The 18,724-nt window shown below is 44.7% G+C and overlaps 1 protein-coding gene across 1 annotated transcript in view; it reads left to right on the top strand.

Annotated features, from left to right (window-relative positions):
* LOC311135612 (UV radiation resistance-associated gene protein-like) overlaps positions 1-18,724 on the top strand; it is a 152,957-nt gene that overhangs the window by 72,630 nt on the left and 61,603 nt on the right. Inside the window, exons 12-13 of the mRNA XM_084169625.1 lie at positions 2,321-2,486; positions 16,089-16,164. Of these exons, the coding sequence (XP_084025751.1) occupies positions 2,321-2,486; positions 16,089-16,164 (242 nt within the window). The remainder of the gene's footprint in view (positions 1-2,320; positions 2,487-16,088; positions 16,165-18,724) is intronic.

An 18,724-nucleotide genomic window follows, 5' to 3' on the forward strand; every position in this document is an offset into this window, starting at 1 on the left:
GGTTTCGCCTGTGTGGCTTCTTTAATACCCCTCCATTGCTATCCCCCGACCCACCCAAACGCTGCCTCGATCTCCAGACCCCTTTCCTTGGATGCAGCAGCCTTCCCCTCATCCCCGTGCTGACGTGACGGCTCGTTGTTTGTGTTTGCAGCGGTGAGTGGCTTCCCATCTCCTGTAGAGGTGTGCGGCTGCCTCGCCCTCCGAGTCCCGCGGGGGTGGTGGATATCTAGTGAGTAAACCACGCAGCATGTGGTGTGGCATTGCTGTAGGAGATGGTGAGGCCTACAGGGGGCATCCTAACCCACTCACAACCCCCCTCCGGCCTGTCCTGTCCTCCCTTCCCTCTCAGCCTTGAGGGAGTGTGGTGTGGTGCATGTGGTATGGCTGTGTAGGAGAACAGAGAGTGAGAGGGACAGAGGCCTACAGGAGGTGAGAAGGATGGTCTACCTGGTCAGACGTTCCTGTCTAACACCACTTTAACCACTACATTTTTTACTTTTACATTTTAGTCATTTAGCAGACGCTCTTATCCAGAGCGACTTAGTTAGTGAGTGCATACGTTATTAGCCCCATGGGTCTCCCGGTCGCGCCCGGATTCGACAGAGCCTGGATTCGAACCAGAATCTCTAGTGGCACAGCTAGCACTGCGATGCAGTGCCTTAGACCACTGCACCACTCGGGAGGCTGCCTACACCTATACAGTACCCCAGGCTGAAACTACCCCATCATGGAGGCCTGACCTTTGACACTTCTCCCCTGCTCTGATTTCTGTGGGCCCTCCCTGAGAGCAGAGCCAGCCCAGTATTAAGCCGATCATGTCTGGAACTGTGTTGTTGCTGGGTGACAGACAGGAGAGGGCTGCCTGCAGGGTAGGATGTTGTAGATTAGTGAGCCACCGGGGTCAGGGCTGCACAGCCTAATCCAACCAGCCCTGCCTGGGGAGACTGAGGGGAGAAGGTAGAGGGGTGACGTTGGAGGAGACTGGGGACAGAAAACGAGAGATGGGAGAGGCTGGATAAGGTGAGGGGAGAGAAGAGAGGGGATAGGTTGGATGAGATACTGGAGGAGACGGTAGAGGAGAAGGGAGGGGAGGCTGGAGAAGGTGAGGGTAGAGGGGACATTCTGCTAAGAAGAAGGGGGTCATGGGGTGGAAACAAGGCCCCCAGTGCTTTCTCTCTCTCGGAGGTAACTAAGCCCTCATCTGAGGCTACCTGACTTTGGATTTAAAAGGTTCTCCAGTTGCCCCAGTACATTTCAGTTAGACTTATGATTCCTTTATCTGACATTCCTGTTGGATAGAACTAGTTTTATGGAACGTATTGGCATTCTAAAAGGTAGTCAGCTTCATGGCCTCTGCTGGTGTCAGAGGTGCAGACACAAGAATTATATAATTCAGGGTCTTCTAGTTATACACCAAAGCGCTCCTAGTCTACGATTCACGGAGGCCGCGGTCTGTTATTCCAAAGTATTAAGACAAAAGCACTATGATTTGGGGATTTGGAAAGCATAAGCGCTTCGCCTGGAGCAATGTCCTGTTGCTCGGCAGTTGAGAACTTGAAACAACTTAATGTGCTGTCAAAGAAAGCAGTTCCTTTACTTCAGCGAGGTGGTGGGCCTGTTTTCTAGTCAGAAATGTTAATGAAACCGTAACCATCTAATTTTCCCCTAAAATGTAATTAAGCCCCGCAGGGATAGTTTTACGTGATGCTTTTGCTTTTCACGCACATTTCTGAAATAAATTAGGTATTTTTAAGTAAATTAGGTATTCTACAGCAGTTGAAGTTTTCCTGCGTGTTGCGTCGCCAAAAACACACACTGTATCATTTTCAAAACACTTTGCCCACATAAATGTGACTGCTTTTCATCCATGTGATTACTTGGTTACCAAAGTGTTTTCCAGTTTGTGATGTCTATTATATTACCACGTACCAATTATATTACCACGTTACGATTTGATCTTTCATTTCAATGTAATGAATTTATATGAAACACGTATGAAATACATTAGTATTGCAGTCAGAGCGTTGCTGACCACTTCCTTTCAAGTGGAGCTTCATGAAGCATTGAAAAAATTATGAAACACTGAGACTGCTTAGCTTGTTATTGCCATTTTGACCAACTTTAGTTTCTAGTCGTAGCATTAAAATGTATTGGAGTAATAGCCCATTAAAACAAAGCCATTGAAGTGATTAACAGGCATGGCATTTCATATCAGATCCATTCAACAATGTTTCATACTGTATAAAACCTCTGAGACTATTTCACAGTAAACCTGTCCAACAGAGACTGACTGACCTATGTGTTGTGTTTTGTCCTGCAGCGAAGGATGATGGGAGCGTTGCGGTTGCCCTGGGTTACACGGCCCACTTGGTGCTGATGATCAGCTGCTTCCTGCAGATCCCTCTCAGGTATCCTGTCATCCACAAAGGCTCCCGCTCCTCCATCAAGGACACCATCACAGACAAGCTCAGTGAGAAGGAGAGAGAGTAAGGACCCTGTACTCTGTTTATTTTATTTGTCTTCTTTTTTTGGTAGATACAAATGTTTTAATTGTTACTGTATATGATTATAAAACAGGTTGAATTTCCTTTGTGATGATTATCCACCACCTCAGTACTGCTGCACTATCATGACTATGTCATGCCCTACCATTTTGTGGTCCAATAGAGTTAAACTCCGTTATATAATGATGATAATAATAATATACCTGGGGAGATGATATACCGTGATCCTGGTCATAAGAAAGGGCTTACAGGGGCCAAATAATGACATTAGCTAAGTGTACTGTAACCAGGTGATGGATGCGAAGGATTCCTAGTACCCAACGATTTTGCGGTAGAGTAGAGAAACTCTAAAGTTCAACGACTGGAGAGCTCATGGTGATCCTGGTCATAAGAAGAGCCAAATAAGGACAACGTGTGTGTGTGTTCTCTAGTTTACTGTACTGTAGTTAGTTTGTGCCGATGATTCCTAGTCACCCATGAAAGTAAGGATCAGAGGGGATGCATGTGACCTGTCACACAACAACCCATCCCTTCCTCCAATCAAGATCTGTTTGGACAGGTTAAGCCCACTGTTATGCAGCATATCAGATCTTGTGAGGTTCACTCACAGGTCTTTTTTTTACAGTCCACCTCTTTACCATGCCATAACCACTGCTTTTTAAAGTTATTTTGTCAATTCATATAAAACCCCAGACAGTAGACAGCATTATTTTTCATAATGACGAAGCACATTGTTGGAAATTCCTGTAAAGCAGCCAGTGTGTTTTACCTACCCTGGCCTGTGTAGTAGACAGTATTATTTTGTACCCTGGGGGCTAACCTAGGCACTGTTCTATCCACACTGTATTTAGACAGATTTACCTGAATGGAGAGAGGTATTTAAGATGTACGGATATGTCGGATAATATTGTTGCCATGGACACAAGGAGAGGATAACACTCTTGGGGCCTCGCCTCTGGGCTGTACCAGCCTGCTTGTTTAAATCCATTTTAAAGTGTACCGGGCACCACAATTACAGTGTAAGGACACTTTATAAAAATTATTATTTGTATCTGTTTGGATCCGGTAACTATGCATCAAGCTTCCAGAAAAACTCCTGTTGCCTTTTCATAATTGCATGTTTGGGAATGCACACATATGCTCCCAGGTATGCAATCGTACATTCCTGTATATTCCTGTACATTCCGTGCACAGCCAGGCAAGACACCCCCTCGACCAGGAAAAATAAAGAATGGTTATCAAAATTAATAATTGATAGGATTTTCAAAAACCCAAAGACGCTTTGAAAATAAGTATAATCAGACACTAGTGATGGGCATGATATGGATGTGGGCGTATTTGATCCCTTTGGTGCTAGATTGATTAAAAATAAATGTAAGTGCCAACTGCTAAGAAATGAAAAGGTCTGTCTGGATTGCGTCTTGCCACGCTACATACAGTACAGTTGTAACCTGTGATCTCTGGTTCTGCACAGCTTGCTCACATTAAACTGCCTCTAGTCTCTCCACCGTGGCAGGAAGGCTCTCACCTGTTCATGTCAACAAAATACTTTGTTTCCCCCCATCATATTCCATTGAGTGTTATTCTTTGCTTGTAGCAGATGGAGATCGCCAGCGTTCCATAGAAACACAATATTATACGATGTGTGGTGTTCCCCTTACGAGGCCTACTGTATAAGGAGCAGCTGTGAGTCCTGTGTTAGTGGTCGTTAATGGCCAGAGTGAGACGGGTAGAGAGTGGCAGTGTGTTTTGACGGGGTAGCAGGCAGACTGGCCTTTGAAAAGCTAATGCATGCAGCCTCGTTATACTCAATGAATGAATAAGAAAGAGAGAAGGGCCAGACCCCAGACCCCTTTATTAACTCATAGTAACTAACAGGTCCCTAGACAGGCAGCCAGACCCCAGACCCCTTTATTAACTCATAGTAACTAACAGGTCCCTAGACAGGCAGCCAGCCCCTTGGACCCCAATTAGTCCCTCAGAAACCCAGTAAGCCCTGACCAATGCCTCATTTAACTCTGTTGGCTGTTCTGGGCTTAAACTGTATAACCCTGGAAGGGTGAGATGTTCCTAGTGTATTTAACTCTCTCGCTTTCTCTCAAACTTTCTCACACACACATATGGATGCTGCCCATCATTGTGTTAGTCAGACACAGGGGAAGTCATGTAAACAAATACATACATTCCTCCACACACGCATCCATATGTCATACATTCAAACCATTAAACATAAACAGGCAGATGGTGAGAGTGCGAGGCAGTATCAGAGACCACTACAGCTGGCAGCCGCCCAGCGGCCCATCTCTTCTTCTTCTCCTCTGAGTGATGTCATCATGGCAGCTGGAGGGGCTCACCGGGGGTCTCTCCTCCCCCGCTCTCCATCCAGCTCTACTCTCCCACCACCTCTACCTCTGTGGAGGGACTGACTGCACTGTACGCATTCCCATTCCCAGGGCTTTAAAGAAGGATATTTACACCAAGCCCATCAGAGAAAATAAACCAGAGGAGGGGTGGAGGACCCAGCCCGGCCTCACAGCCCCACCACACCACCCTCGGGTGTCCCTGAGCAGGGCCAAACGCTCCTTTCACTTTGACCTTTCACCCCCCTACCTCCACCTCCCCTCCCCACGTTTACGAGCCTCCCAGTCCCAGAGGGCCCTACACACGGGGCCAAACGACGTGTGGGAAGATGGAAAGCAACCCGTCTGAGGCTCTGAGTGTACAAAAATAGTGATTAAAGTCTCGGAAAAGGGCAGTGAATGGAGATAAGTGAGGTGGTACCTGAGCGGTACCTTTAAAGCGTGGCAGAATTAGCAGGTGGGGTTGCGATCGATCATTGCAGAAGGCACGCGTATAGAAACCCTCTCTTGTGATAATGATGGAGGAGCAGGCAGGCAGACAGCACACCGGCCATGCTGCTGGAGGGGCCTGGGAAATGTTACTGGTCCACCACTCACTGTGCATCTCTGGTCCCCAGTTGGCCCTTGTGGTGTGGTGTGTGACGTTCTTCTCTCTCTGTGTATTTGAGTGGTGTATTCCAGGTTCCAGATGCTAGTGACGTCTCAGCACAGCTTGTTCCCTGCTAAATGGAGCGGAGTGTCCCCACTGTGGAGCTGGGGTGTGACTGATTCCTCTGTGGAGGCCAAACATGTGGTGTGTGGTGGATCTCACATCGCACCCTGCCAGTCTAGTTAAAAATGTAGTGTGAAAATTCCTCACGTTTCTTTAGCACCACCTACAGTTCATCATATATATATATATATATATATATATATATATATATATATAATATTTTTTTTTCCTATCCCTGGAGTAATAGGTTTAGCCTTTTTTTGTGTGCTTGTTAATTGGAGTCTAACAACCATTTAGGTTCTCCTGACTGTGCCAGCCGTTTATAAATGTGTCTGACCTGTAGAGCGAGGGCATTACTGTTATATTCCACTCCACGTCGCGGTGGACCTGCGGTCTCAGATAATGACCACCTTGGCTTTTATGTAGGCGGCCATTTTGCCACAGCAAGAGCAGGCAGACCTATGTACAGCTGAACTGGAGTGCCCTCTAGAGACCTCTCAGTCAGTGTGGAATGAATGAATGAATGGGGCCGCTTGGGGACTGGAAGGAGTTTGTAGGGAAAGGTGGTGAACGGCGATGACTCCACTCTGCCTGTTTGTTGGCACTAGGCCTACCTTGAACGCACCATTATTTGGAATCTCGGAAGCTTTCACCCCCCTAAAAACATTCTCAGAATGCAATGTGCTATAACGACATGTTGCACCCACATTGTGGAGAGCAGCAGCAGGGAGAGCCCAGCATCAGCTCCATAGCTCTAGTGTGTCTGATTGCATGGAGGAGAACGGGGAGATGCGATCCAGATGTCCACTGACTGTGGACTGTATGATTGAGACCAGAGCCCGGCCGTTAAAAATCTAAGCGCTGCCTCATACAGCCTTTTTACTAGGAGTATTAAGAGGGAATCAATTTTTTTGTCTTGAGTTGCGTTATGAAAGTGAAGGCTGAAGAAAAAAAATGCCTAAGAAGGGATTGACACATCAATGCGTGGCTCAAGTATAGTGTAGTGCGGCTGGGGGTGGAAGTATGACTGCCAGTGAATGGAGGGAGGGAGGCTAAGAGAGGGCCTCGGCTCGGCAGGACCTGCAGCTCAAAGGAAGAAGGTTATTGTTACGGGGTTTCAATGCTTTCACATCCCTTAACATGGACCATGTGGGACCAGGGGAAGGGGTGGCTTCACCCCCCTCAGTTTCACATAGCAGGCACAGGAGAGGGGAGAGAGAGGAGGGAGGGGGTAGAATAGTTGCTCAATGACAGGACACAGACTAGAGACAGGCAGCCTTTCACACAACACACACCCAATCATGCAAATACTTTCTCACACTTTTTTACTCCCTCAAAGATATAGTACATTAAAATGGGAAATACTGTAAAGGGTTAGTGATTTTTGGATGGCCCAGGGGAAAGGGAAGGATTCTCTGGTGTGCCAGACGGGTCAGTTGTATAAGTGGTTGACTGTATAAGTGGTTGACTGGCCATGCTACCCTGTAAAACCTTCCTGTAATCCAGAGAAGATGGGCTGATTGGGCCAGTGAGACCAGGCTGCTTCCCATCCTCAGTGGTCCAATGCCCTGATGCCTCAGGCACCCACCCAGCCAGCCTATACTCTACTCCACCATCACTCTGTCAATGCCTCAGCCCATAGGATGCATTCCCTTCTATTTTTAGCCCATTTCACAACCATTTAACAAATTTGTATTTTTCATTTAAAAACGTTAATCAAAAAAAACATCTGCCTTAGTTGAAAGCCTTTCAAAGTTATAGCTATGATCGTTCACTCAAAGTAATGGCTTAGTTGGCTCGGTTCATCTGCATATTATATTTTACACTGCTTTTTCATTGATGGGTAACCGTTGGCCTGACTATTGTGTTAATGCCAATAGCGGCCGGGTCTCGCTCTACATTTACATTTTACGTTTTAGTCATTTAGCAGACGCTCTTATCCAGAGCGACTTACAGTTAGTGCATTCATCTTAACAACCACATATCACAGTCGTAGTAAGTACATTTTTCCTCAATAAAGAAGTTATCAGCAAAGTCAGTGCTCCCCCCCCCCCCCCCTCTCTCTCTCCTCTCTCTCACATTAAGACTCATGGGAGTAGTCAGCTGTAAATGGCCTGTGACGCCCTGCCACAAGATTGGGAACACATTCGAAATACCCGTTCTATGTGTCCGTTTCACTTCAGGTCAGCATCTGGGAGGAAGTTTAGATTCCCCGTGATAAATAAAGAGGCACTTCTGCGGAAGGAGAGAGAGCATCTAGCTATCCCCATAGAGAAACCTGCTTAGATCTTGTCCTCTGGATCTAGCTCTCTGGTTCTAATTAAAAGAATATGAGGGAGGGAGCGAGCGAGAGGGGAGAGAGAGAGAGTGAGAGAGGGAGGGAGAGAGGGGGGGAGGAAGGGAGAGAATCAAATCTAATTTTATTTGTCACATGCTTCGTAAACAACAGGTGTAGACTAATGGTGAAATACTTACTTACGGGACCTTCCCAACAATGCAGAGAGAGAGAAAATAGAGAAATAATAGAAAAGTAATAATAAATACACAATGAGTAAGATAACTTGGCTACATACACGGGGTACCAGTACCGAGTCGAGGAAGGGAGAAAGAGGGAGGGAGGGAGACATTTTTACAGCAGTGCGTTCGCTCCAAGATGGTCCGTTACCTGAGCTGTAAGTGGAGTAGTGAAGCAGTCATTAAAATAGCATTCACTGACATATGCTCAATGTAATAATTTCTCTGATACTGGAAATTACAGCTTGCTGTGATTTATATAGTAACCGGTGCCATTAGCCGTGACAGTTGCGAGGCAGCAGGTGTTTTAAAAAAAGCAGGCCTCACATCATTTATGTTCCTGGTGCGTTTGAAATTGCACATTAAAGACATTCTAGGGAACTTCTGGGGAAATTTCTTTCCGTTTTTTTTCTTCGAGCCGGCCGCGTTAGCCACTCGTAACCATTACTTACACTTAGCTAACTCCCAACTTCACTATGTGAACCAGAACTGTTGTTTTGCACATTTGGTGTATTCCGATAGCATACATTTAAATCTATTTATTAGACTGTTAGAATGTTGAGTCAAGATGACTCCTCATTGGCCTGAAGGGAGGTACAAAGAGGCCAGGCTTTTCTAGTGTTAAGGGGAAAGTAGTTCAAAGGTTACTGAAAGTAATCACATTATGCTAGTGAGTTTGGGTAATCCAAAAGTTACGTTACTGATTACAATTTTGACAGGTAACTAGTAAATCTAACGAATTAAATTTAGGAAGTAACCTACCCAACTCTGTTAATTATTTTTGTATACATTTTTTTAGGGGGTAGATCAGCTTTAATATTGCAGATAGATTGTGGCTTCCATCAATGTAATTGTCTGCATCATTTCCAATCCCCATATATATATATATATATATATACACACTACCAGTAAAAAGTTTGGACACACCTGCTCATTCAAGGGTTTTTCTTTAGTTTTACAATTTTCTACATTGTAGAATAATAGTGAAGACATCAAAACTATGAAATAACACATGGAATCATGTAGTAACCAAAAAAGTGTTAAACAAATCAAAATATATTTTATATTTGAGATTCTTCAAATAGCCACCCTTTGCCTTGATGACAGCTTTGCACACTCTTGGCATTCTCTCAACCAGCTTTCTCTCAACCAGTCACCTGGAATGCATTTCAATTAACAGGTTTGCCTTCTTAAAAGTTAATTTGTGGAATTTCTTTCCTTCTTAATGTGTTTGAGCCAATCAGTTATGTTGTGACAAGGTAGGGGGGGATATACAGAAGATAGCCCTCTTTGGTAAAAGACCAAGTCCATATTATGGCAGCTCAAATAAGCAAAGAGAAACAACAGTCCATCATTACTTTAAGACATGAAGGTCAGTCAATCCGGAAAATTTCAAGAACTTCACTTTCTTCAAGTGCAGCCGCAAAAACCATCAAGCGCTATGATGAAACTGGCTCTCATGAGGACAGCCACAGGAATGGAAGGCCCAGAGTTACCTCTGCTGCAGAGGATAAGTTCATTAGAGTTACCAGCCTCAGAAATTGCAGCCCAAAATAAATGCTTCACAGAGTTCAAGTAACAGACACATCTCAACATCAACTGTTCAGAGGGGACTGTGTGAATCAGGCCTTCATGGTCGAATTGCTGCAAAGAAACCACTACTAAAGGACACCAATAAGAAGAAGAGACCTTCTTGGGCCAAGAAACATGAGCAATGGACACTAGACCGGTGGAAATTTGTCCTTTGGTCTGGAGTCCAAATTTGAGATTTTTGGTTCCAACCGCCGTGTCTTTGTGAACGGATGATCTCTGCATGTGTTGTTCCCACCGTAAAGCATGGAGGAGGAGGTGTTGTGGTGTGGGTGTGCTTTGCTGGTGACACTGTCTGTGATTTATTTAGAAGTCAAGGCACACTTAACCAGCATGGCTACCACAGCGTTCTGCAGCAATACGCCATCCCATCTGGTTTGGGCTTAGTGGGACAATCATTTGTTTTTCAACAGGACAATGACCCAACACACCTCTAGGCTGTGTAAGGGCTATTTTACAAAGAAGGAGAGTGATGGAGTGCTGCATCAGATGACCTGGTCTCCACAATCTCCCGACCTCAACCAAATTGAGATGGTTTGGGATGAGTCGGACCGCAGAGTGAAGGAAAAGCAGCAACAAGTGCTCAGCATATGTGGGAACTCCTTCAAGACTGTTGGAAAAGCATTGCAGGTGTAGCTGGTTGAGAGAATGCCAAGAGTGTGCAAAGCTGTCATCAAGTCAAAGGGTGGCTATTTGAAGAATCTCAAATATAAAATATATTTTGATTTATTTGTCACTTTTGGTTACTACATGATTCCATATGTGTTATTTCATAGTTTTGATGTCTTCACTATTATTCTACAATGTAGACAATAGTAAAAATAAAGAAAAACCCTGGAATGAGTAGGTGTGTCCAAACTTTTTACTGGTATTGTATATATATGCATACATATAGTACATAAAAGAGAGGAAGTGGCACGGGCTTCCCCTGCACTTCAGAGTATTTTTTCATGTATTTATTTTTTAAAAAATTACGAGGGTCCCGTCCTGCTATCGTATTTTAGGGTTGTCTGTGAGGTAAAGGCCTGGTGGGCTAATGAAACCGAGGGCTGTGTAATTACTCTAACCCCATCCAGTGAAGGGGCTTTCTGTTAGAAGCTGCTTTTAGGACGTACAGAGAGTTCCCCACACCTCTCTCCTTACTAATTACAGATCTCCTTTACCCGGCCGTCCGCACGGCACGCAGACAGCTCAGCTTAGACACTACAGGTCCTCCACACAGATTGGCGTGTGAGATAGGGAGGGATTTTTCTGTGGGGACAACATAAACATTGACAGATTTTACTTTTCTATTTCTCCGCTGGTTGTTGTTTCTATTTTATTCTCCTTGACAGTCCAGGTTGTTCACATTAAGTAGATGTCAGTGTGGATGACAGTGTTGATCATGGTGCCTGTCAGTGTCATATTTAGTTTGCCATGTGAGTGTAAAGAGATGGCCGTTCAACAGAGCTGCCAGAGAAGGGATGTGGGAGAGGGTCGGGACATGGTAGTAATAGAAGTACATCTATTTTAATGAAGGTGAGGAAAGGAATCTGTGGTGTGTGTGTGTGTGTGTGCATACATTTGTATATGGGTGTGTGTGCATGTCTATCTGTGTGTGTTTGTCTGACGAGAAAGGGATAATAATTTAACCCAGAAAGGAGAGCAACAAGTGTATGTATGTATTCTGGGTTCTGGCTCTGGTCTGTGGATGGATGGATGGCTCCTGTGGGCCTGAGCGCTGCTCCAAGGCAGATTGTAATCCACTTCATCCCGCTTGTGTAACAGATCATTTCAGTACAGACGCCAAGAGAAGACCGGCCGGCCGGCCCAGTGGTAAAAATGACTGCTTTCCATTCCAACTCCCCCTCTTTTCTCTCTTTCCGTCTCTCTCCTTCCTTCCCTCTCTCTGTCAGTCCCTCTCACCTGTCTCTCTTTTATTTTCTCTCTCTGTCTCTTCTCTAACTGCTCTCCCTCTATTCTCCTCTCTCACTCCCTATCCTCCCTCTCTCTCTCTCCCCCTCCTGTCCCCTCTCTTCCCCCCCCCCCCCCATCTCTTTGGGACCCCTGACTTCCTCTTCCCCTCCCTCCTGCTGGTGTGTAATAATATATTTAACTTTACTGGACGTTCCCGGGAGGAATTCCTGGTGTTTGGTGAACCGGAGTCCCTTCAGTGTGATTTCAGACGCACTGGACAGCACTCATTAATCACCTCACCGTGACGGCAAACCGCGTGCGCGCACGTGTGTGTGCACGTGTGTGTGCACGTGTATGTATCTTCATGTGTTCCTTTGCTTTTCTATATGTGTGCTTATGTGTGTGTCAGCCTCTCTCACTCTCTCTCTCGCTCTCTCAGATTTCCCCCTCACCAGCAAAATAATCATATGTTGTCGGCAGAAAGTGATTGTTGGAATGCCTGCTATGAGAGTGTGTGTGTTTGATGTGTTATTTCTCCCTCTGTTAGTTATTTCCTGGTCATGAGATATGACCTCTGGCATGCTGCTTCCTCTGGGGTTTGACTAGGCAGGGTATGTAGGAGTGAAACAAGTGTCTCAGGCTGTGTGGCCTATAGTGTTTCTCTCTGTCTGTGAAACCAACCGTGTTATTTGTCTACTTTATTTGGTAAAGAGTTTCTATGTAATGCACCTCACAAGAAACTGAATGAATTGTGTGTATGGATTGGGCCGAGGAGGAGGACTGCACTACAGTCTGCACTAAAGCATTAAAGCATTATACCTCATGTCCACCAGATGCATCAAACTCTTTGCGTTCCGGCGGAAGTAATTCATTGTTAATGGTGCAGTCCGCAACGCTACGTTGGGGGTGCCACACTAGGCTGCGGTGCGTTCTGTGTACAGCATGCGTTCAATATTTTCAACTCGTGCGTTGCTTTACCATGCGGTGGTACAAACGGAAGAACATACGCAGACTGCAGCTAGCTTTTAGCTAGTTGAACAGCGAAGGACATGTGCATCAAGTACGGAAAATGTGGACTAGACATCCGGCAAAACAAAACACATGCATCTGGTGGACATCGGGCATTAGAGAGAACAGAGCTGCAGTAGCTAGGCTATATCAGTTGGGGCTACAGTCAGTGCCTCATGCACCTTGCCCTGTATCAGTGATGTACACTACCAGTGGTGTGATAAGGGGGCCTTCCCGACTCTTGCCCTGGGCCCCTCGCTCCTCAGCCCTGGGCCCCTGGCACCTGGGGGTCAGTTAGCGGGAATAGGTCATGTCTCTTCTAACACAGGATTACCAGTAGAACATGTCCTGGCTTCAGGGGGCTCAGCCATGTCACCTGACAGGAATGAGATATGGAGGAGGAGGAGGAGGAGGGTAGGGAAGGGGGAGAAGGGCCGGATGTTCACTCGCACCTCCTGACCTGACTGACCGCTGAACCTGACAGCGGAGGAGAAGTCAGTAGTAGTACACGGTTAACTCAAGCAGGGCTGTGTGTGTGGGGAGGGGGTGTTTGTGAAGCTTGCCCTAGTACTGATGTGTAAATGGGACGTGTGTGTGTGAGCGAGCAGAGTAAGACGGTGCCCTGGAGGCATAGACTCAGACCAGGCAGCTCTAGCTTCACTCACTCAGCTTCTGCTAAGGTATTTTATCCATCAAACCCACACAGCTACAGACTACACTACAGTAATACCTGGACTGTGTCAACAGGGAAGGAATTTACAGTGGGGAAAAAAAGTATTTAGTCAGCCACCAATTGTGCAAGTTCTCCCACTTAAAAAGATGAGAGAGGCCTGTAATTTTCATCATAGGTACACGTCAACTATGACAGACAAATTGAGAAAAAAAATCCAGAAAATTGCATTGTAGGATTTTTTATGAATTTATTTGCAAATTATGGTGGAAAATAAGTATTTGGTCACCTACAAACAAGCAAGATTTCTGGCTCTCACAGACCTGTAACTTCTTCTTTAAGAGGCTCCTCTGTCCTCCACTCGTTACCTGTATTAATGGCACCTGTTTGAACTTGTTATCAGTATAAAAGACACCTGTCCACAACCTCAAACAGTCACACTCCAAACTCCACTATGGCCAAGACCAAAGAGCTGTCAAAGGACACCAGAAACAAAATTGTAGACCTGCACCAGGCTGGGAAGACTGAATATGCAATAGGTAAGCAGCTTGGTTTGAAGAAGTCAACTGTGGGAGCAATTATTAGGAAATGGAAGACATACAAGACCACTGATAATCTCCCTCGATCTGGGGCTCCACGCAAGATCTCACCCTGTGGGGTCAAAATGATCACAAGAACGGTGAGCAAAAATCCCAGAACCACACGGGGGGACCTAGTGAATGACCTGCAGAGAGCTGGGACCAAAGTAACAAAGCCTACCATCAGTAACACACTACGCTGCCAGGGACTCAAATCCTGCAGTGCCAGACATGTCCCCCTGCTTAAGCCAGTACATGTCCAGGCCCGTCTGAAGTTTGCTAGAGTGCATTTGGATGATCCAGAAGAGGATTGGGAGAATGTCATATGGTCAGATGAAACCAAAATATAACTTTTGGGTAAAAACTCAACTCGTCGTGTTTGGAGGACAAAGAATGCTGAGTTGCATCCAAAGAACACCATACCTACTGTGAAGCATGGGGGTGGAAACATCATGCTTTGGGGCTGTTTTTCTGCAAAGGGACCAGGACGACTGATCCGTGTAAAGGAAAGAATGAATGGGGCCATGTATCGTGAGATTTTGAGTGAAAACCTCCTTCCATCAGCAAGGGCATTGAAGATGAAACGTGGCTGGGTCTTTCAGCATGACAATGATCCCAAACACACCGCCCGGGCAACGAAGGAGTGGCTTCGTAAGAAGCATTTCAAGGTCCTGGAGTGGCCTAGCCAGTCTCCAGATCTCAACCCCATAGAAAATCTTTGGAGGGAGTTGAAAGTCTGTGTTGCCCAGCGACAGCCCCAAAACATCACTGCTCTAGAGGAGATCTGCATGGAGGAATGGGCCAAAATACCAGCAACAGTGTGTGAAAACCTTGTGAAGACTTACAGAAAACGTTTGACCTGTGTCATTGCCAACAAAGGGTATATAACAATGTATTGAGAAACTTTTGTTATTGACCAAATACTTATTTTCCACCATAATTTGCAAATAAATTCATAAAAAATCCTACAATGTGATTTTCTGGAGAAAAAAAATCTCATTTTGTCTGTCATAGTTGACGTGTACCTATGATGAAAATTACAGGCCTCTCTCATCTTTTTAAGTGGGAGAAATTGCACAATTGGTGGCTGACTAAATACTTTTTTTCCCCACTGTACGTCACAACACTCAGAAGTGTAGTTGGTGAATCTCTCAACGTTAAATCAACAAGGAATGAAAAACTCATTTCAAGCACAACATGGTTTATTCTAGCCATTTTTAATCAGGCGATGTAAATATGTTATACAACTGAGATATGTGTTAAATTGCACTCCTATTTTGCTAATACCCTCATATAGAAGTCTGGTTATTACTGTATTTACTGTAGTTAGGGTTGCAAAACTACCGGTAATTTACCAAAGTTACCAGAATACAGGTAATCTATGGTAACTTTGGTATTTATACTTGGTATTTATTTATACTTCATATATATAGTATACATTTTTTATACATGTGTCTATATTGTCCATGAGTTTCTGTTGGATAGACCATATGGTTCAAGAGAAAATTGCATAATTAATGAAAAAGCATCTTATCAACAATGGCATTATTTTCAATTAACTCTGCAACTCTTCCAACTATTAACTTTTTTCATAACCGCCACCAGTTTGGCGGCAATATATTTACAACAAAGACATATTGACATAGTAAAAAAGAAAAGAAAAACTATGTTTTATTGTCACATACACCGGATAGGTGCAGTGAAATGTGTTTGACACGGTCAATTATTGAATATTTAATAAATTGTACATGTGATAAGGCCATACAGAGGGCCAGAGATACTTACAGACACCTGTAATAATCTGAAGTACCCAAAAGGGCCACTAGATTTCTTGCAATCAATTAAATTAAATCCTTGAAAGTTACGAAAATTCTGGTAGTTTACTGGTAAACTTTCAGAGTTTCCAGTAATATACCCTTCCTTTGCAACACTAACTGTGGTACTGTTATTACTGTAGTAGAGTCCCATGTCTCTCTGAAGAGCCCAGGAATTGTTTTGATGTTAGAGAGGAGGGCCTCTGCGCTCTCAACTCCTCAATCTGTCAGGGTTAGGTTTCTCTCCGCTGTTATCCACAGACTAACCCATGTGAACCACCACCTCCAGTACTGTACACTCATCATCACCTCTCTTCCCCTCCTCTGTTCCTCTTCTTCTCTCCGCTGTTATCCACAGACTAACCCATGTGAACCACCTACTCCAGTACTGTACACTCATCATCACCTCTCTTCCCCTCCTGTTCCTCTTCTTCTCTCACAGATTCCCCCTTTACCCTCGAGGAGAGCGTTTTCAGTTTGAATACGGAGTCTACCTGATCAACAAGAACATCGCCCAGGTAAGACCATGGACCACTCACACACATCTGTCAGACTCATCTACAATATATTCAATATATGCCATTTAGCAGACACTTTTATCCAAAGCGACTTACAGTAATGCGTGTATACATTTTACATATGGGTGGTCGCGGGAATCGAACCCACTACCCTGGCGTTACAAGCGCCATGCTCTACCAACTGAGCAACAAAGTACCACCATGTGCTAGGCTGAATGAGAAGGTCAGATGGTCTGAGGGTGTTGGGTCACTGAAAGGTTCCTGTGTGGGGAACAGACTTAGTGTTTGCAGTGGTCTGTAGGTTTTTACACGTTTTGGATCGATCAAATCATGTCCATCTGGACTGGAGCCTTGTGACTTTGTTCCTGTCGTTTTGAAAGACCTGCAAACTCACAATAAATATGGAGAACCTTGGATGCATGCAAACAGACTGGACTAGAGTGAGGCCCCAGTGTACATACTGACCCTCAGTGTGTAATGGCTCAGGATACTGTGAGGGAGAAGGACACACACTCAGGGGCCACACTCGATTAAAATGGGTCTAGTATTGACCTGTATGAGTGTCCCCCCTCTTCGCCCCCCTCCCTCCCTTAATCATTTAGCACCAACAATTTGCATTCCATGGTGAGAATGTGGAATGGGATCTCTCCAGTATATTAAGCAGGGCAATTAACTGCAACAGGTGGCTGGGTTCAAATGACTGCACTTTGGGAGGTTTGGACTTTGATGCACTGCCGCAACCTGTTAGCTAGCTGCTATCCAAACTGCTGCCATCCTCCATCCGCCTTGGTCCAACAACGAGTGAGAGAGATGGGGGAAAAACTATACATAGCAAATGAAAATAAGCTTGGACTGAAAACCTAAGGAGAGAGGTCAAGGGTGCATGTTATGAGTTGCATGAAAGAGCAGGAGCGTTATTTGTTCTGTACAGTATGTATGGAGACCCAGAAAATAGTGTTGAATGTTTCAAAATGATCGTATTCTATGTGCTTTATGCAACCGAACTGAAATTGAGACAGCGTTTTCTCACAGTTTGTTTTATGTATTGTTATGATTTTAATGATCTATGAGGGGTTCAGATAAATAACATTTCCAGGGGGTTCTTATAATTATAGCCTAGTGACCTTTTACTGTGCTGAGTTGCTCTAACATCAAATCTGATTTTCATTCCATCACTTCTGCCTGTCTGCTCTGCCAAGTTTAGAGGTGAAATACTATCCTGGAAAGAAGTGTTGAGGATGGTGTCATTTGATTGACTTTACTTTACTGCAGTAACTGTCAGGTAGAAAGGGATATGAGTGTGTGTGGGTCAAGAGCCAGATAATGCTCATCTCAGACATGTTCTATTTATGATGTGGATCAACCTCTTAAATCCCCCATGCAGTCTTTAAAATATCACTCTATGTCTAATAAATCACTGTGTGTGTTTACTTCATGAAAATAACTTATTTCCCTCGGCGGCTGGTATCCTCAAGGTTAGAGTGTTGGGCCAGTAACCAAAAGGTCGCTGGTTCGAATACTGGAGCCGACAAGGTGAAAAATGTGTCTCTTCCCTTGAGCAAGGCACTTAACCGTAATTGCTCCAGGGGCAGACAATGGTGACCCAGGCCATGACCCCACTCCCTGCGGGTATCTCAGCAGCATATGCAAGAAATACATTTCATTACACATATAAGCACCCCCCAAATTATTATGAGCCTCCTTTTGCCCTTGAAATTTTGTCTGATCACGTGGGCATGTTGATACAAATTTAAATATATTTACACTACCGTTCAAAGTTTGGGGTCACTTAGAAATGTCCTTGTTTTCCATGAAAACATACATGAAATTAGTTTGAATAGGAAATATAGCAAAATGAATAGGAAATGCAGTCATTGACAAGGTTAGAAATAATGATTTTTAATTGAAATAATAATTGTGTCCTTCAAACTTTGCTTTCGTCAAAGAATCCTCCATTTACAGCAATTACAGCCCTGCAGACCTTTGGCATTCTAGTTGTCAATTTGTTGAGGTAATCTGAAGAGATTTCACCCCATGCTTCCTGAAGCACCTCCCACAAGTTGGATTGGCTTGATGGGCACTTCTTACGTACCATACGGTCAAGCTGCTCCCACAACAGCTCAATAGGGTTGCGATCCGGTGACTGTGCTGGCCACTCCATTATAGACAGAATACCAGCTGACTGCTTCTTCCCTAAATAGTTCTTGCATAGTTTGGAGCTGTGCTTTGGGTCATTGTCCTGCTGTAGGAGGAAATTGGCTCCAATCAAGTGCTGTCCACAGGGTATTGCATGGCGTTGCAAAATGGAGTGATATCCTTCCTTCTTCAAGATCCCTTTTACCCTGTACAAATCTCCCACTTTACCACCACCAAAGCACCCCCTGACCATCACATTGCCTCCACCATGCTTGACAGATGGCATCAAGCACTCCTCCAGCATCTTTTAATTTGGTCTGCGTCTCACAAATGTTATTCTTTGTGATCCGAACACCTCAAACTTCGATTCGTCTGTCCATAACACTTTTTTCCAATCTTCCTCTGTCCAGTGTCTGTGTTCTTT

This window comes from Coregonus lavaretus (genome assembly GCF_964263955.1).
Source record: "Coregonus lavaretus genome assembly, chromosome: 10".
Lineage (NCBI taxonomy): Eukaryota > Metazoa > Chordata > Actinopteri > Salmoniformes > Salmonidae > Coregonus > Coregonus lavaretus.